Here is a 24,825-nt window from a genome sequence, read left to right as displayed (position 1 = left end):
GCACAAATGTTAAAGCTAATGTAGTAAAATGTTGATAATAGGGGAATCTGGGTAAATGTTTTTTAAGTGTTCTTTGACCTCTTTTAGTTTTGCAACTTTTTGGTAGTTTGGAGTTATTTGCAAATAAAAAGTTAATTTTAAAAAAGAACACTGGTTAACAGCTATCAGAGCAAGGTACAATAAAAAGCCAGGAATGAAGGAATATACATTTACAATATAATCACATTAACTTACAAATACCAAGAGAATTTTCACTATCCAACTTTATTGTCTTATTATATATCAGAAATAATACTGTTCAAATAAGTAGAAAAATAAGTGAATGTAGTGAAAGAGACTGAAACACACTGTGATTTTTTTTCCTCCGAGGTTCAAGATTCAGGTGATGTGATTACAGAAGGTAGGATTCGTGTGATTTTCAGCATTCCATGTGAACCTAATCTTGATGCTTTAATACAGAACCAGCATGTGAGTACTATAGTCCTTATTGTTTAATTTAGACTTAATGAACTTTAAAAATATTAGGATATTTTTGCTACCTCCCATGAATTTATTGTTAATACTTTATTTAATGCTGATTAAATTTCCTCACAGTTGGATCTAGTATTATTTAAAAATAAATGTGGAGTCTACGGCCATGCCACCCTGAACGTGCCCGATCTCGTCTGGTCTCAGAAGCTAAGCAGGGTTAAGCCTGGTTAGTACTTAGACGGGAGACTACCTAGGAATACCAGGTGCTGTAGGCATTAAAAATAAAAATAAAAATAAATAATAATGTGGAATCTGCTCAAAACTTCATGCAGATTTTGAGGGAGGGAATCACTGAAATCCCATTGTTAGTCAGTAATGGTTGTTATAGGTTTTTGTGTTCAAGCTTATAAGTGACACATTGATTAGCATATCCTCTGGGAATAGACAGGTTTTTTTTGTTTTTTTTTTTTTTAAACCTTTCATAATTATCAAAGCCTGAATTTTTAGTTATAAGCGACAAATGGTCTTCCTGCGCAGGTTATATGTCTCTACTCAGCTAAAAATGAACATTCTCTAGAGAAAATTGGGAAACTGCATTTAAGGTCTTGGAATCCTTTTTCAAGATCTTTTTCTCCAAGTGTTTTCACTAGCCTCATTTCATTTTTTCCTGTTAAAACAGGAAGAGGATCCTGATACCTGTTTTTTGTTTTATTGATTGATTACCTTGACTAAAATTGCTACTTACACTTTTATTTTCTCTAATGGTAAAATCTAAAGCTTTATATCCTGTGGAAAGAATTTAAGGCATTAGGCATCAGCATACCCATGAGGAAGCTTTATGGAAGACAGAGAAGGTCCTAAAATCTTACCATCAGGTCTCTTTTGGAGAAAGAATTCAGAAAGTACAGTCACCAGGAAAGTGGCCCATTATATAAAGAAGTTGGAGCTCTGTTCTGGAAGTCAGTGGAGGTAGAAGAACTTGAATTCCCTTCATTCCTGGCTTTTTCTAGATCCGAAAGAGCCTGCTCACTTCTAGTTTAGTGTTGCTAGGCATGCCTTCTCCAGGATACTTATTTCCTCTTTACATATCTTCTTTAACTTCTACCCAAGCCTTCTTTTTCTACCATAGTATTTTCAGCTTTTTATTTTATATTTTCTAGGATATAATGTGTTTTTAATTAATTATTAATTATTACCACAATGCAATATTTCTCAAAAGGAGTACTATTGGTATTTTGGACTGGACAATTATGTGTCAAATAGGACTGTCCTATATATGGCAGTACAGTTGGCATCTTTGGCCCATGGACACTATTTTATCTGAATGTGCCCCTACACATTTTCAGATACTTATTAGAAAAGTGGTACTACCTGTGATTGAGAACTACTACCTTAGTATTTTCTATCTATTCTGGAAAGCATGCTTGATTTGACTGTTATTTCAAAATCTGATACTATTCTTGGTGGGAAAACTGTCTTGTAGTCTTGTAGTTATTTCTAAATCTGATACTATTCTTGGTGGGAAAACTGTCTTGGTGGGAAAACTGTCTTGTAGTCTTTACTAGCATATTACATATTTTAATAATAACTTTATATTCTAGGCAACTAAAAATTTTTATCCAGTTAGGGATACTTAGGGGTCACTGTAGACATGATCATTAAAAAAATAATGGTGGCTGAATTAATTCCTTACCAAGCTCTGGAAATTTTGTTTTAATTGGTGATAAAATATTCCTATATTCATATAAAACATGAATATAAAATATATCAGTCATGTATAAATAGTATATTATATATTCATTCATATGAATATAGTATATGAAATCCATATAAAATAAGTATGTGTTATTATTATGTAGATATTATGTTATGAGTATATGATAGCTTATCCTAGTTGGTACTGGATTTGTGAGTAATTTGCTTCCTGGTTAAAAATTATGTAATCTGATACTTAAAAATTTGACAATCTTCATAGTTTCTTCTATTAAGTTTACAAATTAAGGTTACTTTTCATTGATTATTAATTATGAGCCTATATGTGCTTGTTGCTTTCATGTGATGGTAAATATTGGGGGAAATAAATATTACTTATATCCATGTATGAAGGATACTTTTAATTTTACTCAGTAGCAACTATTTTGATGACATATTCATGTTTTAATTCAGTGTAATAACTATCAAGGCTTCATTTTTGTCTCACTTGAGTAAATCCTACTTGGAATATAAAAATTAATTTTTTAAAAATACAGTTCTTGCCTGCAGCGTTTACCATTTAGTACTTACAGCAGAGTTTACTTCTTGAGACAGTTTCACAAACTGTATAGTTCCTCCTCCTTTCATCCGTCCTTGGGAATTCTGTCCTTTAAGGAGGGGAGGAGCAGAAAAATTATGCCTACAGATCCTTTCAAAAAAAAGGGAAATGGATCACTTTTGAGAATTCTTATATTGCCACAGTCCAATGGTTAGTCATGTCTTGGTTATCTCCAGATTTTAAAGGTAAAGAAATAACATTTAACACATTGTGTTTCCATAATTGACTTTTTTGTTTTTATATTTAAGAAATATTCTATAAAGTACAACCCAGGATATGTGTTGGCCAGTCGCCTTGGAGTGAGTGGATACCTTGTTTCAAGGTTTACAGGAAGTATTTTTATTGGAAGAGGATCTAGGAGAAAGTAAGTTTATATTAAAGAAATTTACTTAAAGTGGCAGAAAAAATTAAATGATAAGGATAAAATGGTTAATATTTCAGTATTTATTTCCTCTTATTAATTGCTCTGACTTTTCCTTAAAAATGATGCATAAATTATTTGATGGTGATTTTTCATTCTAAATGGCACATGTTTTAGATGGGTGAAAAGACAGTTTTTATTTTAAGCAGCTAACAAATCGAACCTTGAAAAAAGGTATCAAGGTGTGTGTGAATCTCAGTAATATATTTCTCTGCATTTTATTTCATTCTCCTAATTATGTAATCTGTATAACCCTGTTATGCTTTGTTAACTTGGGTTTAAAGCCATTCCTCTAGTTTTTCAATTACTGCTAGTTTGGAAATAACCATGATAACTAAAATATAGAACAATCAAAACTAAGTTGTTCTAAAATTGAAAGCAAACCTTTTTATTCTTCCAACAAAAATTTAAAACTATTGTGTGTGGTTTAAATTCAGCCCTCATGGAGACCATAAAGCAAATGTGGGTTTGAATCTCAAGTTCAACAAAAAAAATGAGGAGGTACCTGGATATACTAAGAAAGTTGGAAATGAGTGGATGTATTCATCTGCAGCAGAACAACTTCTTGCAGAGTACTTAGAGAGGTGAGTGTCTAATAAGATCCTATTTGCCATCTTGAAACAGAAATGTAATATTAATTTTGCCTTGCTGATACCAGTTTTAGAGAAAAATGTTTCCTTTAGTAAAATGTGTCAGGTGTTACACATAAACTTAATTTTATGTCATAGCAATTACATAAGAGTCGAAAAATACTGTACTTATTTAAAATGAAAAAGGGTGATGAGAATTAGCCTTTTTTTAATTAAAATTTTCCTAAACTTCCTATCATAAATTATTCACTACTCTGCATGTCTGTGTCAGTAGTAAGAGGATTGGTTTGGATAAACAGAACAACTATTGGCACAGTGGATTTTCATGAGTCTTAAAATTCCAGCCAGACAAGATTACTATTCTAGAATTAAATTTTATTGCTGAAATGGTCTAAGGAATCACAAATTCAACTCCTCATTATAAAAATAAGAAAACTGAGTACTAAAGTTAACTGAGTTACTCAGTGACAGAGATTTATAGAAAAAAATTTTTACTTCCGATTCATAATTAAATGTTCTTTCCATTGTTCCATAGATTTCTAACCTCATATTTGAGGATTCCTGTATTAGTTTCCCAGGGCTGTTATAACAAAATACTACAAACTGGGGGGCTTAAAAGAACAGAAATTCATTGTCTCACGTTCTGACTACCCGAAGTCCAAAATCAAAATGTTAGCAAGGCCATGTTTCCTCTAAAGGTGCTAGGGTAGGAACTGTTTCCTATCTCTCTCCTAGCTTTTTATAGCCTCTTATGTTTATTCTTTAACTTGCAGATGCATCACCCCAATTCTCCGTCTTCACATACTGTTCTCTCTGGGTGTCTTTATATCATCTTTTCTCTGTGTGTCTGTCTCTGTGTCCAAATTTCCCCTTTTTATAAGGACACTGGTCATATTGGAGTAGGGCCCCCCAGTGACCTCATTTTAATTTGATCACCTCTATAAAAACCCTATTTCCAAATAAAGTCACATTCTGAGGTACTAGACATTGGGATTTCAATATGTTTTTTGGAGGAGAGCACAATCATTCCCATATTGCCATCTGGAAATTTAGATTTTTTTTTTTATTCACTCATATTTCTTTAAAATGTCATATTTAGACTACTTTTTCTTGATTTTTCAACTTTACACATGCATTGATTTCCTCCCATGAAAGATGAAGCTTTAGCTCTCTTCTACTACCCTCACTCCCTATTCCCTCACCTCCCTATATACATGTACATATCTTCCCTCTCATTATAATTTCAGCACAATTTTAAATTAAATATCTAGTTAAGGTTTACTTGATTAAGATAATGTAAATGGTCATTGCTGGACCTTATAGGGTATTATAATTTTATTTCCTTTCCTGTATGCATTTTTCTTTTCCCAGTCTTATGTATTCATTTGTTCACATAACTAATTCATCTGTAAATTCTGTGCCATAGCTGGAAAACTTAATATGGTCAGACAAATCAGGTCATCTCTCAGTTCCATTTTCTTCTTGAAGGTGTCCTCCTGAAACCTTCTATCTTCCCTTTCCAGTGTGAACAAATTGCTCTCTAGAGCTGTTGTACAGCTCTCGTTATAGAGTTTCCCTTTACAATCATCTTAGGAATTCCCTTTGCCATTGTCCTGTATAGGATTCCTGTATTTTCTGGTTTATGTCTCTATTTTGATGGAGCACTTATTTTAGTAGATTCCTGAGAAAGCTTGCATGTCTGAAAGTGTCTTTATTCTTCCTTGATACTTGATAGCTTGCCTGGGTATAGAATCCTTGATTGGAAGTTATTTTCCCGCCAATTTGGAACGTGTTACCCTATTCTCTTCTTGTTTCATTTGCTGGTAAGAAGTCTTGTGTCATTCTGATTCTGAATCTTTGCCTATAATCTACTTTCATTTACTGAAATCTTTTAAAAAGTTTCCTTTTACTAGTGCTATTTAATAATATGTGCCTTGGTTTGGACCTGTTTTCTTTCCTTTTGCTGTTCAGCCCTTTTAACTTAAAACTGATGCCCTTCCATTTCAAGAAACTTTCTTGTATTATTTCTTTGATAATTTCCCGCTCACCATTATTTCTGTTCTTTCTTTCTTGGATTCCAGATGTTAGATGTTGGACCTTCTGGATTAATCCTCTTAATTTTCTTATCTCTTCTCACCCATTTTCTATATTGTTATACTGCTGTTCTACTCCATGGGAGATTTCTTCAACTTTATCTTACATCATTTGAAATTTCTATTTAATTTAATCATTTTAATTTTAAAGTGTCCTTATTCTCTGACATCCCTTTTTTTTTTAGCATCTTATTCTTATAATGAGTGAAATATCTTCTTTTATTTTTCTGAACATAGTAATTCTAGACTTTCTTCTTCTATTCTCTGTATTTTCTGTTTTCTCCAAACAGCTTTGTTTTTTTCTGCTTGATTTGCTCTCTCTTTTCATGTTAAAAATATTTTTTACTTCTCTGGTGGTTCTTAGGTGTCCAGTCATATTTAAGAGTGAAGCACTAAAAAGCTGATTAGAAATTTAATTTGCTTGTTGGGGTTTATCAGATGGGGCTTGGTTATTTCTGCAGAGGACCATCAAGTATCACTACCTATATGTATATCTTTCTTTTGAGGCTGGCTAGTTTTCCCAAAGGGATATCCTTTAGCCTTTTCCTTAGAGGGCAGATGTGGAGAAAAGAACTGACTTCCAGTGTTCTAGATATTAACTAGGGAAAAGGAGTCTCATTACATAGTGGATACACGTCCAAGTTCACCCATCAGGACGGAAGGACCTGTTCCCTTGACAGCAGGAATACTACTGTCTGACATCACTAAGCTGTGAACTCTCTTCAGAAATAGACTGGTAGAACAGAACTGCCTCACCTAAAGTTACATCCCCTCCCCATAACAGCTACAGTCCAATATTTGATTAACAAGGAGGTGTAAAGGCCCAGCCATTCTGATTGCTCTAGTTCAGGATAAGTCTGAAGGGCCATCCTAGTTTGAGATCTCTGTGAGGTTTGCCAAGGAGTTCATTAAAAATAAATTAATAGCCCAATTTCTCCCTGTGCTCAGTTCCTTTTTGCCTTCCCTTCCACAGAACTCACTAATAAACTTCCTTATGCTTATCTCCGTCTCAGAGCCTGCTTCCTAAAGATATTATGCTTCCTAGCCTGTTTCCTGGTGACATATTGTACAGTAGTTACACTTTCATTAATCCCCTATTTTCAATATGGCACCTATCCCTCTTCCTCACATCCTACCCACCCACCCAACTAGCTGTGCCTGGTATCTCAAGGCTAAAGCATCCCTGTTAGCATCTCCAAAAAATCTTAACTATACATCTTATGCTGGGGTAGAAGATGAGTAATCACATTACTGTCTAACTGCTTATTATACAGAATTTTCAACTAAAAACCTATTAAAGTTCACCCTATACTATAGTGTTAAAATGTACCTGGAGTCCAAAATTCCTGAACTTTCGCAGACTTTCACAGTTCAAATCAACTTGCTTCTTGTTAAATTCCCACACTAGTGGCTTAGGGTGCAGCTTATTTCTGTCTGTCAAATCAGTTAACACTTATCCATCCAGTTTCTAAATTTTGTTAGCAATCCATATATGCTATCAGATTTTCTGTTCTTTTCATCTGTCTTTCTAGGTCTATGCTCTTTTTCTGCTTTACTGTTCTTTTTGTGTATTGGAAAGGGAATAAAAACAAGCAAATGTGTTCAATCTGCTATGTGTATTTGAAAGTCCTATCCTAAAGGAAGCAATGGAGTTTTGAAGAATATCAGAAGAAACTTTAATTTGCCCTATTATGGAGTGCTCCAGCTTTATTGTGAAAATTAGAAAATGAATTGGTAGATATTATTTTTGTCAATTTATCACCTGTCATGATCTAAGAGGGATAGAGAGTCAGTAATTAAAGTTTATAAGTAATTGAAATTTATTATAGTTTATAAATTGATTCATTTCTCCTTCAGCTACTGAGAGTTTTTTGAGAGCCTATAAATACTTTAAAATATTTTAGTCTATCTCTTATTAACACTCTGTATAATCATCAGTTCTCAATATATTTTATATGTCCCCCTAGGACCAAAATTATTTGATAGGAAGTTTATATGAAGTTAGCCATATATATTTTTTAAAGAAATATTTTTGTTTGTTTGTTTGTTTGGCTAGAGCTCCAGAACTATTTTGTTATATAGCCAAAAATAGCCAAGAGGATGTGTTCTATGAAGATGACATCTGGCCCGGAGAAAATGAGAATGGGTAAGCAAATTTTGTGGCATTTATTGCCTCATAGTTCAACTTAGTGGTTCCAGTGAAAGGTACTTTAGTGGTTTATCAAGAATTTATATTATTTTTAGGGGGAAGGTTTTGCATTGTTTTGTTTTTGCTTTAAAATATTAATACATTTTTTTATTTCAATGACATCAGTAAAATACTTTTAAACTAATTTTTATGATTTAAAAAAAATACTGAGAATTAACATGTCCATGTTTATATTATATTTAGAATTAGTCCCAATTAAGTGTAGTGATTATTAATTATATATTTGCTGTCTTTTATACTTCACAGTCCTCAGAAAGTTTATATCAGGCCTTTTATATAAGCCCTCAGAAAGTTTTAATCACTGTTTAAAAATTATTGTTTTTAATGTAGTGCTGAGAAAGTTCAAGAAATTATTACTTGGCTAAGGGGACATCCTGTCAGTACTTTGTCTCGTTCTTCTTGTGATTTACAAATTCTGGATGCAGCTATTGTTGAGAAAATTGAGGAAGAAGTTGAAAAATGCAAGGTACAAATTTTCAATTACCAAGATTATTGATGAAATTTAAGTTAAACTCTGTATTATTCTACAAATAACTTATTTGTTCCAAACAATTAAAACTTATACTCAATGATTTCTAATTTATGTAAAATGATCCTATAATAATTTTTTAAAATATTGCACTCATTTTCAATGGTTGTTAATAATAAGTTTATCTGAGTAAATATAAATGTGTACAAAATCCACAGCATTTAAATTTTATGGCCTGTAGTGTTTCTACTCTCAAGTCTTTTCTTCCATTTATGTCATTTCTAAATTTCCATCTTTCATATCACTAATTCTTTCCTCCATCTGGTAAGCTCTGTTTCCAAAGCTTGCTAGTTTATTCTTCATGTCTTTTGTCGAGTTCTTCAGCTCCAGATATTCTGTTTGATTTTTCTTTAAAGTTTCAGTCTCTTTTGTTTGTTGATTTTATTTCTGAGTTCATTAAACTGCCTATCTGGATTTTCTTGTAGCTCATTGAGTTTTTTTAGAACTGCAATCCTGAATTCTCTGTCTCCGTCATTTAAATCACATATTTCCATGTCTTTAAGTTTATTTTCTGGAGATTCTTCATTTTTGTTCTGAGCTGCCTTATTACCTTGGTTATTCATGGTATTTGATCGATTATTTCTCTGGGTAGAGTAGACATTTCTCTAGTTAGTGTGATAAGAAGAGATCTTTCTTTTGTTTTCCAGTAGATGGTGCTGAAGCACAAGTTTTCTATTTTCTCTTGTACTGCTCTGGCTTCTCGGATCTCTTTGGGGTAGTGGTAAATGACCTGTATTCCCTGGGGAAGTAGGCATCTCCTCTGTGATGAGGTCACCTCAGTCTCAGGGCACCACACCCCATGGGCAGTGTGGTGTGCAATGAAGTTCCAAGCCAGTGCTCGTGAAATCCCAGCACTGACCCCTGCAACCAGACACTGCTTACAGTGCTATACTGCTCAAGGTATCCCAGGTGCCTCCCCACTGGGATTAGCTGTGATGGGTGGGGACAGCATAGCTGAGAAAGGCTGCTTGTGCATTTGTGGCTTTGTTCTCCTCCCAGTAATGGCAACTGCTGTTCCTCAGCTGCTTCTCCTCTGTATCTCCACCCATCACTGGGATTAGCTGCAGCGTGCATCTGCCGCTGCCTCTCCACTCTCCAGTTCTCAGAGCTGCAGATAGTATGCTCTGTAATGTGACACTCACTGCTATGGCTTCTTCTGGGGCCCACTCTTAGCTCTGGGAAGGTGAAGGGAGGCATCCAGGCTTTGTGGCTCTGTTTTTCTGCCTGGCAATGGCAGTCACCAGACCATAGCTGCCATACCTCTGTGCTCCTCCTCTACCCAGGTCACTGTGTTCAGTCACAGTATGTGTTGACCATTCAGGCAGGGACACTCGTGTACATCTCTCTACTCCTCAGGGTAGGGGAGAGGTCACGCAGCAACCTGATTCCTCCCTTCTCCCGAGACCCACAGTAAGCTCCACCCTGTCTCTGCTCTTCTCCCTTCTCTCCTCTCCGTTCACTGCTATTCACCCACCTTCAGATGTTTCAATGCTCAGATCTCTCAGTTGGGTGTATGTGTTGAGCAGGGAATCCGTTGTCGAATTATTGCTGTTCAACTTGTAACTTCAAGGGGAGGGACCAAGAAGACCACTCAGGCTGCCATACTTCTGACATCATTCCTTGTAGTGTTTCTAATTTTAGTAATTAATATTTTGTGATTTTAATCAAAATAGAAAGTTTTTGATTGAGAGATAAGGTTAATCCCTTTTTCTTCCTATTCTAAGTTCTTTAGAGACACAGTTTACCTTTTTATAGAACATAAAAATTTTATTAACTTCACAAAATTACTTCTAAAATGTACTTTCCACTTACAAACTCAGTTACTAAATATTTTTGAAATCCCATTTAATCTTCCTATTTTTCACATCTTGATTTTTAAGAGCAGTAACTTTCTGTGTAGGCTTAACTATTTTATCTATTTTGATTCTCTACCTTGATGTAATAGAAAATAGATTGATTATATTCCTTTTTCTAACTTTTTATTTTCCACACATTTGCCTTTTTATAAAACGATGTTGCTTTGCTAACAGTGCTCTAATAGCAGAGTAAGTTAAGAACTGGGCTCTGAAACCATCTTCTCCCATCTATCTTTTAATACTTTGGTGATAACTTTCAGTAATCTTAGGCAAAATGATTAACTTTTCTATGATTTTGTTTTTTCATTGGTAAATGAGAATAAAATAGTACCTACTTCATAGGGTCATCAGAAGGATTAATTGAGTAAACTCTTCCTAATAATGCCTAACTGTGATTAATACCTAATGATGCTTGGCTATTACTATTATTGGAATTCTCTTATCACATATTCATGAGCTGTGAATACATTCTGGGAAATCATCACTAGATGACCCTATCTCTTTATGAAAAAATATAAGGCTCAGAGCCAGGAGTTTCATCTTTTGAAAGGTCATTGATATTCAGTTGAGCATAGAAAGCCTGCATTTCTTTTTCATTGTCTTTCATTGTAGAGTAAAATCTATTTGTTCAGCATTGTTTTTGAAATGAGTTTTCTACTTAACAAAAGTTTATAACTTTAAGCCCCCAACTTTTATTTTAACCTATTTGGATGCAGAGCTTTCTAAAATGTTTTACACATTTTCCTCTTACTCTGCAAACAAAAGATACAGGTACAAAGTTGTAGTCTAATATTTTGATTACAACATTTTTTAAATGTATTTGCATATAAAGAGAATTTTTTAAAAACCTTTTAATGTGTCTAGGAGGTACAGTTATGAGTAATTTTTTTCCTTTTAGTGTAACAGTGTTATTAAAGTAATAAAGAAAGGGAGAAAAACAAACATAGCATTCTGAACATAATTTAAACTTTTCTTTATAATGCAGGGTCATCATTAAAATTATTAATAGTTTTCTTACTGGAAAGTGATTCTCAAACTCAACTAATTATTAAAATTACTGGAAGAGCTTTTTAAAAAAACACACATTACTCTAATGTGCAAACAGATCACTGGGGAATCATGTTAAAATATAGGTTGTGATTCATTAGCTCTAGGATTAGTCTTGGGATTCTGCATTTCTAACAAGCTTGCAGATGGTCACATTTTGAGTAGCCAGGCCCCAGAACTTCTCATTTAGTGGGTTGGAGCCTATTGTGAAAATTCCCCAGTGTATTAATTTACCTAATGAATCAGCTTAATTGCCATGTTCTCTAATCAATGCTATATGTAATAATGCCTAGGGATATAGTAGAGCATATCTGTACTTTTTTAAATATGCAATTCTCCAAGCACAATTCATGAGTCTGCTTTTTAAAAATTTTTTAAATTGTTTTTCATTTGAGGTTGACATTCAATATTATATTAATTTCAGGTATACAGTACAGCGATTGGACATTTATATAACTTATAAAGCGATCCCCCCTAAAAGTCTAGTACCCCACCCAGCACCATACCTATTTATTACAAAACTATTGGCTATATTCCCTATGTTGCACTTAATAACCCCATGACTATTTTGTAATTGCCAATTTGTACTCCTTTATCCCTTCCCCACCCTCAACATCCCTCCAATCTGGCAACTATCAGTTTGTTCTCTGTATGAGTTTGTTTCTGTTTTGATAGTTTATTTTATTTTTTAGATTCCATGTATAAGTGAAATCATATGGTATTTGTCTTTCTCTGTCTGCCTTATTTCACTTAGCATAATACCTTCTAGGTCCATCCATGTTGTCTCAGATGGCGAGATTTCATTCTTTTTTATGGTCAAGTAATATTCCATCGTATGTATGTACCATCTCTTCTTTATCCAATCATTTTTAGAAGGACAGTTAGGTTGCTTCCATATCTTGGCTATTATATATGAAATGTCCTTTGTCTCTTGTTATGCCCAGCTTTTTTTTAATTTCCATTTGCATGAAATATCGTTTTCCATCTCTTTACTTTTAGTCTGTATATGTCTTTCAATCTAAGTTAATCTCTTGTAGGCAGCATATAGCATTCTTGTTTTCTTCTCCATTCAGCCTATGTGTTCCTTGGAGCATTTAATCCATTTATATTTAAAGTAATTTTTGATAGTAGTTATTGCTATTTTATTATTCATATTTTTTATCTTTTTCCTTCTTCATAAAGAATCCCTTTAAGATTTCTTGTAATACTGGTTCGGTGGTGATGAATTCCTTTAGTTCTACTTGTCTGGGAAGCTCTTTATCTGTCCTTCAATTCTAAATGATAGCCTTGCTGAATAGAGTAATCTTGGTCACAGATCTTTACTTTTTATCACTATAAATATTTCATGCCAATCCCTTCTGGCCTGTAAAGTAGCTCTTGAGAAAACAGCTGACAGTCTTATGGGAGCTCCCTTGCGGGTACTTAACTCCTTTTCTCTTGCTGCTTTTAAAATTCTCTGTTTGTCTTTATAACCTTCGACATTTGAATTATGATGTGTTTTGGTGTGGATTCTTTGGGTTTACCTTGTTTGGGTCTCTCTGCTTTTCCTGGACTTATATTTCTGTTTCTTTCACCAGATTAGAGAAGTTTTCAGTCATTATTTCTTCAAATAGTTTTTCAATTCCTTTCTCTCTCTTTCTTCTCCTTTTGGTACCCCTATGATGTGAATATTGCTATGCTTGAAATTGTTCCATAGGTCTCTTAACTATCTTCTTTTTTTCTTTTTCTTTTTTCAATTCTGTTTTCTCTCTATTCTGATTGGGTGTTTTCTGCTGCCTTGTCTTCCAAATGGCTGATTTGATTCTCTGCTTCATCTAATCTGCTTCGCTCCCCTCTGATGTATTTCTCAATTCAGTTATTGTTGTCTTCATTTCTGACTGATTCTTTGTTATAGTTTTTTTGGGGGGTAAGTTCTTACTGATTTCATCTATTCTTACCCTAAGTTCATTGAACAGCCTTATAATCAGTGTTTTGAACTCTCTCTTTGGTAGATTGCTTGCTTCCATTTCATTTAGGTTTTTTTTTCTTTTTTGAAGTTTCGTCCTGTTCTTTCATCTGGGACATGTTCTTTGTTTCCTCATTTTGGCTGCCTCGCTGTGTGTGTTTCTGTATATTTGATAGATCTGCTACATCTCCCAGTCTTGACAGGGCATCCTTATGTAGCTGGTGTCTTATGAGGCTCAGTGGTATAGACTTTCTGATCACCTGAACTGGGTGTCCCTTGTGTGGGTTGTGTCTGCCTCCTGTTGTAGTTGAGCCTTGATTGCTGTTGGCACATCAGTGGATGGGATTGATCTTTAGGTTGACTGGCTGTGAGAATTGGCTGTGACTACAGCAGATAAGCTGTAGTGTGGGGGCTGATCCCAAGGAATAGGATTCACTGTAGCCTGGCTCTGGTACATCCCAAATCCAACCTTTGGGCGTGTCATTTGTGGAGTTAATTGGGTGGTGCTCTGGTGTGTTCTGGAGCAGACAACTAAGTGTGTTGGTTCTGGGCCTCTTGGGAGGGACTTTGGTGCAGGCCTAGGTCAGCTGCTGCCTGTGCCTAGCTTGGGGCCACAGGGTAGAAGATATGAAGTGATCTATGGTTGGTAGTTGCCTGTGCTGGACTTAGAGGCACCTGGGAAAGGCTTTGTTACAAATCAAGGCCCACTGCCATAAGTGCTGTGGGCCACTAAGCAAGAGGTAGAGGGCATGCTGAGGCCAGCTTCCACGTGTGTGATGTTTGTGGAACTTTGGGAGATTTTAGGAAAATCTGCAGTGTGAGCTGAGTCTGGCAACCTGTCAGGAATAGCCTCTGAAAGAGGTTTGGGCTGGTGCTCAGGTTAAATAGGGCAGGTTCTCAGGGAATCACCAGGGTGAAATGAGTTTGATAGAAACTGAGATTTGGCTCCCACCTGTGCCTGCAGGCTGGGGCAGGGAAGCTCAGCAAAGGAACAATGGTGCCTGCCAGCAGTTTGGTCCAGGAGAGAGCTACCCCTCTAGCCCTCACTCTCAAGCCAGATAATTCAGTACTTCCCCTTATGTTTCTGGCACTTTTTGAGCTGCCGCCTCCGCCCTGGAACTCAGAGCAGGTGAGTCTGAGAGTGAGTCCATCAGCAACTAAGTCTGTGCTTGGGACCTTTAAGAGGAATGCCTAGGACTCTAGCAGCCCTCCCATCTCACTCAGACAGAATCCCTATGGATTTTTACAGCCAGATATTGTGGGTTCTCCTCTTTCTGGTACTGGTCATCCAGACTGGGAAGCCTAGTGTGGGGTTGGGACCCCTTGCTCCTAAGGAGGGAACTCTGCAACCAAGGTATCCCTCCTGATTTTTAACAGCCCAGCCCATTTTGCATCTCTTTCTCTCTTACCAGTCTCAACATGGCTTCTTCTTTATATCCTTAGTTATAGGAGTTCTGTTCAGCTAGTTCTCAAAGGTGGCTCCTCTATAATTTAGTTGTAATTTCGATGTGGTCCTGGGATGAGGCAAGCACATCATTTTTCTACTCTGCCATCTTGACTGGAAGTTTCAGTCCTGCTTTTAGAATACTTTAAATTTTTTTTATTCTTTCTCCTTTTTGTTATTACCAGTGAGTGCCAATTAAACTCTTATTAGTCCTTCTCATCTGGGAACATAAATACTTTGTTCACCTTTCACCTTATTTAAAATTGCAATCTCTCCCCACACTGCTGGTCTCCTCCTTTACCTGCTTTATTTTTCACTATGCTTTTTACCTTCAGATATGCTATATGTTTTCTTTATATATTTCCCTGCACTAGAATAAAAGAACAGGTTGCTGTTTTATCCCCAGCAGCAAAATCAATAATGCATGGCACATAAATGGAATTCAGTAAATATTTGTCAAAAGAATTAATGAAATGTTTCTATAATAAAAGAAAATAGACCTTGTTTAAAGGCTTAAGCATTTTATAGGCTATAAATACATGAACTCTATAGTGTGTGTTTTCTGTAGTCTGAGGCAGTTTTGTGTCCTTTTGTACTTATTTCCATAAAGGTAGGTGGCTGCCATATAAGTAAATGCTTACATTTTTCATATTGGATAAGAATTCAGGTTTTAAAAAATTTAATGTCAATGATAGTTATAGATTACAATGGATATAAATTATTCTCACATTTTTATTGGGTAGAACAGGTAATATTATTTCCATCTTAAATGGAAGGAAGCTGATGCTCAAGTTAAGTATGAGTTCACAGACCTAACAAGTGGTGAAGATAGGACAAAACTCTTCTTCTAGCATTTTTTAGATGATCAAAGATTCAAACATCAAAGCTAGTTTCACAATAGATTCTAAAAGCAAGGACCTTGCATTTAGAATTTTTAAAGTAGCCACAAAACCCACAGTATTGTCATACTTAAACCTTTTTTATCAAAAAAAAAAAATGTTTTTATTGACCATTGTGTACAATTTTTTTAGAGTGAAAAAAAGTGTTTGAATAGAATAGCATTTACATAAAGTTCAAAACAAACAACTATAATCTTTTGTGTTAGAAGTAAGGTTACTTTTGGGAAGCGTAGTAACTGGGAAGGGAATACAGCAGTTTATGTGTGTGTGTGTGTGTGTGTGTGTGTGTGTGTCCTTATTTATGTATTTATGTATTTATTTATTTATTTAGGTGGCATTGGTTAACAAAATCCAAAGTTTCAAGTGCACAATTCAACAATAAGGCATATATATATATTGCACTGTATGCTCACCACCCATAGTTAGATTTCTTTATGTCACCACATATTTGACCCCTTTTATCCCATCTACCTCCCCCGCAACCCTCTGGTAACCACTAGTCTATAGTCCATGTCCATAAGTCTCTGTTTGTTTATCATGTTTGTTGCTTTTAGATTTATAGTCCACATATAAGTGATATCATGTGATTTTCAACTTTTTCTGTCTGGCTTATTTCACTTAGCATGATTATCTCAAGGTCCATCTATGTTGTTGCAAATGGCAGTATTTCATCTCTTCTTATGGCTTGGTAATATTCTATTGTATATAAGTACCACAGCTTCTTTATCCGATCATCTATCGTAGGACAGTTTGGTTGCTTCCATGTCCTGGCCACTGTGAATAATGCTGCTATGAACATAGGTGTGCAAATATCTTTTCAGATATGGGTTTTCAAGTCTTTGGGGTGAATACCCAGTAGAGGGATTGCTAGATCATATGGTAAATCAGTTCTTAGTTTTTTGAGGAACCTCCATACAGTTTTTCTTAGTGGCTGTACCAATTTGCAGTTCCATCAGCACTGTATGAGGTTTCCTTTTTCTCTGCATCCTCTCCAACATATCTTATTACTTGTCTTGTTGATTATAGCTATTCTAACAGGTGTCTCCTGGTGGTTTCAATTTGAATTTTCCTAATAGCTAGTGATGTTGAGCATCTTTTCATATATTTGTTGGCCATTTGTATGTCCTCTAGGTAGAAGTGTCTGTTCAGGTCCTCTGCCCATTTTTTGATTGGATCATTTGTTTTTTGTTGTTGTTATTGAGTCGTATGAGTTCTTTGTATTTTGGTTATTAGGCCCTTATCAGAGGCGTTGCTTGCAAATATATTTTTCCATTTGGGTGGTTATCTCTTTGCCTTGTTGATGATTTCTTTTGCTGAGCAGAAGCTTTTTAGTTTGATGTAGTCCCATTCATTTATTTTTGCTTTTACTTCCCTTGCTTTTGAGATCAAATTCATAAAATCCTCTTTAAGTCTAAGGTCCTTGAGTTTAGTTCCTATGTTTTCTTCTATGCATTTTATTGTGTCAGGTCTTATATTCACATCCTTAATTCATTTCAAGTTAATTTTGGTGTGTGGTGATCGACAACAGTCTAGTATCATTCTTTTGCAAGTGGCTTTCCAGTTTTCTCAGCACCATTTATTGAAAAGGCTTTCCTTTCTCCACTGTATGTTTTTTGCTTTTCGGTCGAAAATTATTTGCCCATATAAATATGAATTTACTACTGTAACCTCAATTCTGTTCCACTGGTCTGTGTGTCTGGTTTTCTGCCAATACCATGCCATTTTGATTATTGTCACTTTGTAGTATAATTTGAAGTCAGGCAGAGTGATACCTCCAGACTTGTTCTTTTTTCTCAGGATGGCTTTGAAAATTTGGGGTCTTTTGTGCTTCCATACAAATCTGATGATTTTTTGTCCTATTTCTTTAAAAATAAAAAAAAAGCAGATGGGATTTTGATGGCGATTGCATTAGATCTGTATAATACTTTAGGCAATATAGTCATTTTAACAGCGTTGATTCTTCTAACCCGAGAACATGGAATATCTTTCCATTTCTTTGTATCTTCAATTGCTTTTAATAGGATCTTACAGTTTTCATTATATAGTTCCTTCACATGTTTTGTTAGATTTATTCCTAGGTTTTTATTCTTTTTGTTGCAATAGCAAAAGGAATTATTTTTTCCAATTCTTTTTTTTTTTATTAAGTTTATTGAGATAACATTGGTTAATACAATTATATAATTTTCAGGTGTACATTATAATTTGGCATCTGTATATTCTATTGTGTGTTTATCACCCAAAGTCCAGTTTCCTTCAGCTATCATATATTCGATCCCCTTTACTCACTTCACCCTCCTCCTACCCTCCTATATTTGACCCCTTTACCCCATCTACCTCTCCCCTCCTCTCTTACCCCCTACCAATTCTTTTTCTGACACTTCATTATTAGAATATAGGAACACTATGGATTTTTGAATGTTGATATCATACCCATAAACTGTACTGTATTTACTTATTATTTCTAGTAGTGTTCTTGTGGAGTTTTTAGAATTTTCTATATAGAGAATCATGTCATCCGCAAATAGTGACAGTTTGACTTCTTCGTTTCCTATTTGGATGTATTTTATTTATTTCTCTTGCCTGATTGCAGTTGCCCCTTTGTAGTTAGTTCCCAGTTCACTTTCTACTCTGATCCCTGGGCTCCGCTGTGTGGATCTCACAGGTTCCTCAGGCAGGGTTATTTGGGATCCTGCTGCAATTTCTTCTCCCCCTCCTCTTGCAGTGAGTTCCAGTTGTGAGAGGCCACTTCTTTGGTCCTCTCAATCTATCCCCCAGACTTAGGCAGTTCTGAGTCCTAGAAGCTGTTATGCTCAGATCACTCTCTCCGACGTGCTTGTGTGTAGGTTAGATGTTATTTGTTGAGTTTTAGATATTCAGCTTATTCTTATTTCAAGGGGAGAAATCTGGGGACATCTTTCAGGCCACCATGCTTCTGACATCACCATACAGGGGTTCTTATGTTGTGCTTAATAATATTCTGTCTCTCTTGAACTTGATTATACATAGATATATTCATACTATAAAAATTCATCAGGCTGTATACGTACAATTTTACATTTTTCTATGTCTTATACCTAAAAATTTTTACTTTAAAATACTTTAATTATTTATTATTCCTCCTTGCTCCCTCTGAAGAACTTCAGATATTCTTAAAATTACTCATTTGATTTGCCTTTTTAAAATTCAGACATGTACGAGTACTGAATAAATTTATAACTTCATATTTTAAAAATATTTTTAAAATTTTTCTTTTCTCAGCAAAGAAAGAATAATAAGAAGGTGCGAGTGACAGTGAAGCCCCATTTGCTGTACAGAGTAAGTTTCCTCTTAAGGAATTCAGACTTGTTTTTACTTTGAAAATATAGAAGAAACAAATTGTTTTCAATATATTACTTAAAAACTTTTAAAAATTAGAGTTAATAATAATAATTAAAGTTTTTTTTCTTTAGCCTTTAGAACAGCAGCATGGAGTCATTCCTGATCGGGATGCAGAATTTCGTCTATTTGATCGTGTTGTAAACGTGAGAGAGAACTTTTCAGTTCCAGTTGGCCTTCGGGGCACCATCATAGGAATTAAAGGGGGTAATATCTCAGTACTTGACATGTCTTCAACTACATCAATACTGTAAAGTAGAACACAGATTTCTGTGTCATATCTAAGTAGAGAATAAGTATAAGTCAGAAAAAAAAACAATCCTTTTATGTTTTACTTATTTTTTTTTTTCAGTTTCTAGAGAAAATTCTCCTTTTCTGTCTTGTATAATCATCTAGAACATGATTTTAAAAAGAGGAAGTTGAATCAGGGCTGCTAAGGATTTAGTAGTTTATATATAACACATTAATATTATACAGGACCTTGGCAGGTGTACATACATTTTAATGAAACTGAGGGAAAAGTTTCATCACTTCTTCTTAGTTAGGCTTTCATCTAACCTTGCTCAGAGCTTTACCCTAATTGTCAATGTAATCTCTTGCTTTCTGTGGAAAAATAAACAAACATAAAGTATGAGCTTATTTACAGTTAACAGATTTGAATTAAATGTGCATATAAATTTGAATTTTATGAATACAGCTAGATTATGTATATAAAACAGACCTATTCATCTGTTGCACAACAATATGCATATAGTTAAGAGTACTGTACTATACACTTAAAAATGATTAAGATGGTAAATTTTAAGTCGTCTTAAAAAAAAAAAAAATGAGAGCATGGAGAGAAAAACAGCTAAGGATCTAAATATGCCTCAGAGGGGTACCTGGAGTGAGCAGCTTTGTGACATAGATTCCAAAAAATGTCAACTCAGCATAAAGCCTTAAATCAGGTGCCCAAGGATCAGGGTGCTGGTAGCACTGTCCCACCATGTCCCAGGCACTCAACCTTGATCTCACTGTCTAGAAAGAAGGAAGAGCAGGCAAGCCATGAGCCTAAGAGAACTGCGTGTTTAGTGCCAGCAATGAGCCAGGCACTTTAATATTTTTCATTTAACCCTCACAACCATCTGAGAAATAGGTGTTATTTCCTCATCTGAGAGTTGAAGTGATTCACCTGCAGAGCTGGGACTTAAACTCTTGATTCTTACCTAACTTTGAGCAGTGTTTCTCTACATTTTCCATTTGCACAACCTCTTGCGGTTGTCCCTGCTTACTTGACTCTAAAAGAATTTTCTTCTCTGATTTTTTTTTTTTTTTTTTTTATTGGATATATTTCTGGTTGCTGGAAATGGAGAAAGGAGGGTCCGGGCTAGGTGTGGTATGAGTTAGATGGATGTGATGAAGCAACCCTCCTGCTGCTATATGTTCAACCCCTGCATCATCTGTTCAGATATTGAGCTTTGGGTTGTACTCTAGTTACGTTGTCCTAATAAGGCCTTAGGACTCTGATAACAGAAATTTCCTTTCTTCTGACAACTCCTATCAGTAATAGTGACCGCGTAGAATTTTTTCATGTTTTTAAAGCTGCAAATAGAAAGAGGAATATTTGTCATTACTGCCTTCAACTAAGACCTCATGTTCATAGTCATCTCCACTAAAGGGGTGACCAAATATCAATAATCTTTTGAGGAAGTGGACCCATCCATAAACAGGAAGTGGGAACCTAGAAGGTGGGCCTTATTAATCCTTCAGAAGAGAAAGTCATGTCTCTCATTGAACCTTACTTTCTTGGGTTTAGATTTTAAGTGTCAGGTTGAAAGGTACAGTGGGATGGTGGAGAATGGGTGAATTCTGCATGCCTGGGTTCAACTGAGCAATAAGGGACTGGGGATGGGGAGACATCTCAAACAGGAGCTGGCATATTTCAGAAATTGTATTAGTCAGGGTTCTCCTGAGAAACAGAATCAATATAATGGAAAGGTGGCAGTTGGGGGGAGGGGAGAGAGAAGGAGAGAGACAATTCTGAAGTTGTATAGATAGACTCTATTAGTTTGAGCTTAGAATTCAAAACATTATAGCTAATTATTTATTTTACCTTGGCCTTGTGGGTAAATTTAATCTTGTCAGATATATCTCATCATGCTCTCTGCCAAATTTATTCTTCTCTGCTCTTATCCAAATTTATTGCACCACTGTTTTTCTCATGAGTCTCATGTCTCAGTTATGACATCAATAATCTACCAAGTAATCTCAGCCAGAACCTTGAAATCATCTTTGGCATCTCTATCCTTTTTAATCTACTTAGGTCACAAACTCCTGCCAATTCTATCTAATAGTATATCCATTTTTTCTATTCTATTCCCCTCATTGCAGCTATGTTTTCAAATCTTCATTGTCTTTTATCTGTCTTATTGGAAGACTTCTAAACTGCAAACTCTAAAGTTATCTTTTATTAACTCTCGTTATGAATAATTTCAAATACATACAAAATCAGAGAGAAAAGTATAATTAATCCCCCACAGCATCTGACTTAAAATATTATTTTACTTTAAATTAATACCAGTAAGGTAATCAGTGAGCTTATTTACTTTTCATTTACTGTCTGTATTTCTCCACACCATTTTTTGATAGTTGTAATGCTTCTTACATTCCAAAAACTCAAATGTTGATTTTTCATCGTACAATTTTTAAAATCTTTTTTTTTTAACAGCTAATAGAGAAGCTGATGTACTATTTGAAGTATTATTTGATGAAGAATTTCCTGGAGGCTTAACAATAAGGTTTGCATTTCCAGATAATAATTATACTTTGTGAATATGTCCATGTGGCCAGTGACTTTTCATTACTTGTTTATTGTCTACTATTTGAGTTCCTGTTATGTGCCAGAGATTGTACTTGCTACTAGGGATATAACAGTGAAGAAGACAGACATGTTTTCTACCTTCGTGGGCCCTTTCGTGTGGGAGATAATTAACTGATTACATTATTAATTATTTAATTAAACTGTGACAAGTGTTGGGAAGGAGAAGTTCATGTTTCTATAATTAGAAAGGCTTTCTTGAGGAAGTGATATTTAAGATGAGACTTGAAGAATGAATAATAGTTAACTGGGAAAAGATAGAGGAAGAATGATGGGTAGTCAGGAAGAAGAAATAGCACATGCAACAAAGAACGTTTTTACTCATTCAAAAAACTAAAAGAATGCAAATATTTCTAAACTTCAGTAACTGTGTAAGATTAGAGTGAGAGGGAAGAGCAAGGGCCACAGTGTGCAGGAAGTTTGTAAGCCAACTTTCAGGACATGTTAAGGATCTTGGTATCTTGGTCTTCATCCCTAAAACAATGTGAAACCATCGAAATCAGAGAAGTGGCATGATCAGATCTGCATTTTTAATGGTTAAATAACTTGAGGAATAAAAACGTTCTTTGAATTTAGCGACATGTTAAGTCTTCATCATTTATTTTAGTGGAGTTGTGGGTCCTCATGCTAAATTGTGGTAGTTTGAGGTATGAATGGTTGGTGTAATAATGGAGGCAAGAAATTGAGCTGACCCTTAAGAAGTTTGACTATGAAGGGAGAAAAGGTAATTTGAGGTTAGGAGGTTTAGAGGAAGAGGATCGGATTGTGTGTTCTTTTTTTCTCTTTTCTAATTTTATTTTTTAAATGTATTTTTTATTTTATTTTTATTAAATTTGTTGGTGTAACATTGATTTATAACATTGTATAAGTTTCAGGTGTACTTTACAGTGCAACATCTGTATACTCAATTGTGTGCTCATCACCCTACATCTAGTCTCCTTCCGTAACCATGTATTTGACCCCCTTTATTCTCTTCATCCTCCCTCCAACTCCCCTTCCGTCTGATAACCACCATTCTGTTGTCTGTATCTATGAGTTTGTTTTGTTTGTTCTTTTGTTACTGTTTGTTTTATATCCCACATATACTTGAGATCATATTCTTGTTCTTTTGCTTTTGTGTCTAAATAGTTTTACTTAGCACGATACTCTCAGGATCCACTTGTGTTGTTGCAAATGGCAATATTACATTTTTTTCATATGGCTGAGTAGTATTCTGTTGTATATATGTACCACATCATCTTATCTGATTACTAGTCAGAGGACACTTAGGTTGTTTCCACATAGTGACTATTTTGAATAATACTGCAATGAACATAGGGGTACATATATCGTCACAAATAACCGTTTTCAATTTTTTTTGGTATATATCCAGAAGAGGAATCACTGGGACATATGATAGCTCTATTCTTAATTTTTTGAGGAACCTATTTACTGTTTCCAACCAACAGTGTACCAGATTTCCCTTTTCTCTGCATCCTCTCCAACAGGTGTTATGTCTTATTGATAATACAGCCATTCTAACAGGTGTGAGGTGGTATCTCATTGTGTTTTGATTTAAGTTCCCAAATAATAAAAGATATTAAACATCTTTTCATATGTCTGCTGATCATCTGTTTGTCTTCCTTGAAAAAGTGACTATTCAGAGTCTCTGCCCATTTTTTAATGGGACTGTTTGTTTTTTGCTGTTGAGTTGTGTGAATTCTTTATATTTTTTGATATTAACTTCTTATCAGAGGCATTGTTTCCAGATATCTTCTCCCATTCGGTTGATTGCCTTTCTGTTTTGTTGATGATTTCTTTTGCTATGCAGAAACTTTTTAGTTTTATGTAATCCCATTCATTAATTTTTGCTTTTACTTCCCTTGCCTTTGGGGTCAAGTTCACAAAAACCCCTCTGAGATCAAGATCCATAAGTTTAGTGCCTATATTTTCTTCTATGTGTTTTATTGTTTCAGGTCTTATAATCAAGTCTATAATTCATTTTGAGTGAATTTTTATATACAGTGTCAGATAGCAGTCTAGTTTCATTTTTTTGCATGTGGCTTTCCAATTTTCCCAGCACTATTTATTGAAGAGGCTTTTCTTTCTCCATTGTATGTTTTTGGCTTCTTTGTTGCACATATATGTGTGAGTTTATTTGTGGGCTCTCAATTCTGTTCCCTTGGCCTATGTGTCTTTTTTTCTGCCAATACCATACTGTTTTGATTATTGTTTCTTTGTAATATAGTTTGAAGTCAGGGAATGTGATACCTCCAGCTTTGTTCTTTTTTCTCGTGATTGCTTTGGCTTTTTGGGGTCTTTTGTGATTCCATTAAAATTGAGAGATTTTACTATATGATTTCACTTATATGCAGAATCTAAGGATTAAAAACAGACTCACAAATATAGTGGACAATTTGGTGACAGACAAGGTGGGGTTAGGGAATGGGAGAATGGGGTGAAGGGTTAAAGAAGTACAAATTAGTAGCTGATAGATGATCATGGGGATGGGGAGCACGGTATAGGGAATACACTTAGCATTAATATATTGATTAGGTGGAGGGCCAGGAGAGGGAGGGAGCAATTGGGGGGATCATTTTGATGAACTATATAGATGCCTAACTAATGTATTGTATACTTGAAATTAATTTTTTAAAAATTCCAAAAAAAATGAGGAGTTTTGTTCTGTTTTAACAATATTAATTCTTCTAATCTGTGAGCATTTTAACAATATTAATTCTTCCAATCTGTGAACATGGAATACCTTTCCATTTCTTTGAGTCTACTTCAATTTCTTTC

The 24,825-nt window shown here is 34.9% G+C and overlaps 1 protein-coding gene and 1 pseudogene across 2 annotated transcripts in view; both read left to right on the top strand.

The window, feature by feature from the left end:
* XRN1 (5'-3' exoribonuclease 1) overlaps nucleotides 1-24,825 on the top strand; it is a 117,195-nt gene that overhangs the window by 57,764 nt on the left and 34,606 nt on the right. For both annotated transcript variants that reach the window (XM_039876474.1, XM_039876475.1), the window contains exons 23-30: nucleotides 370-468; nucleotides 3,031-3,146; nucleotides 3,641-3,787; nucleotides 7,943-8,032; nucleotides 8,426-8,561; nucleotides 19,074-19,130; nucleotides 19,265-19,397; nucleotides 21,898-21,967. In XM_039876474.1, the coding sequence (XP_039732408.1) occupies nucleotides 370-468; nucleotides 3,031-3,146; nucleotides 3,641-3,787; nucleotides 7,943-8,032; nucleotides 8,426-8,561; nucleotides 19,074-19,130; nucleotides 19,265-19,397; nucleotides 21,898-21,967 (848 nt within the window). The remainder of the gene's footprint in view (nucleotides 1-369; nucleotides 469-3,030; nucleotides 3,147-3,640; nucleotides 3,788-7,942; nucleotides 8,033-8,425; nucleotides 8,562-19,073; nucleotides 19,131-19,264; nucleotides 19,398-21,897; nucleotides 21,968-24,825) is intronic.
* Nucleotides 628-746, top strand: LOC120613873 (uncharacterized; annotated as a pseudogene).

Source organism: Pteropus medius, unplaced genomic scaffold (genome assembly GCF_902729225.1).
Source record: "Pteropus medius unplaced genomic scaffold, Ma_sr-lr_union100, whole genome shotgun sequence".
NCBI lineage: Eukaryota > Metazoa > Chordata > Mammalia > Chiroptera > Pteropodidae > Pteropus > Pteropus medius.
This window is presented reverse-complemented; position numbering and strand designations above follow the sequence as displayed.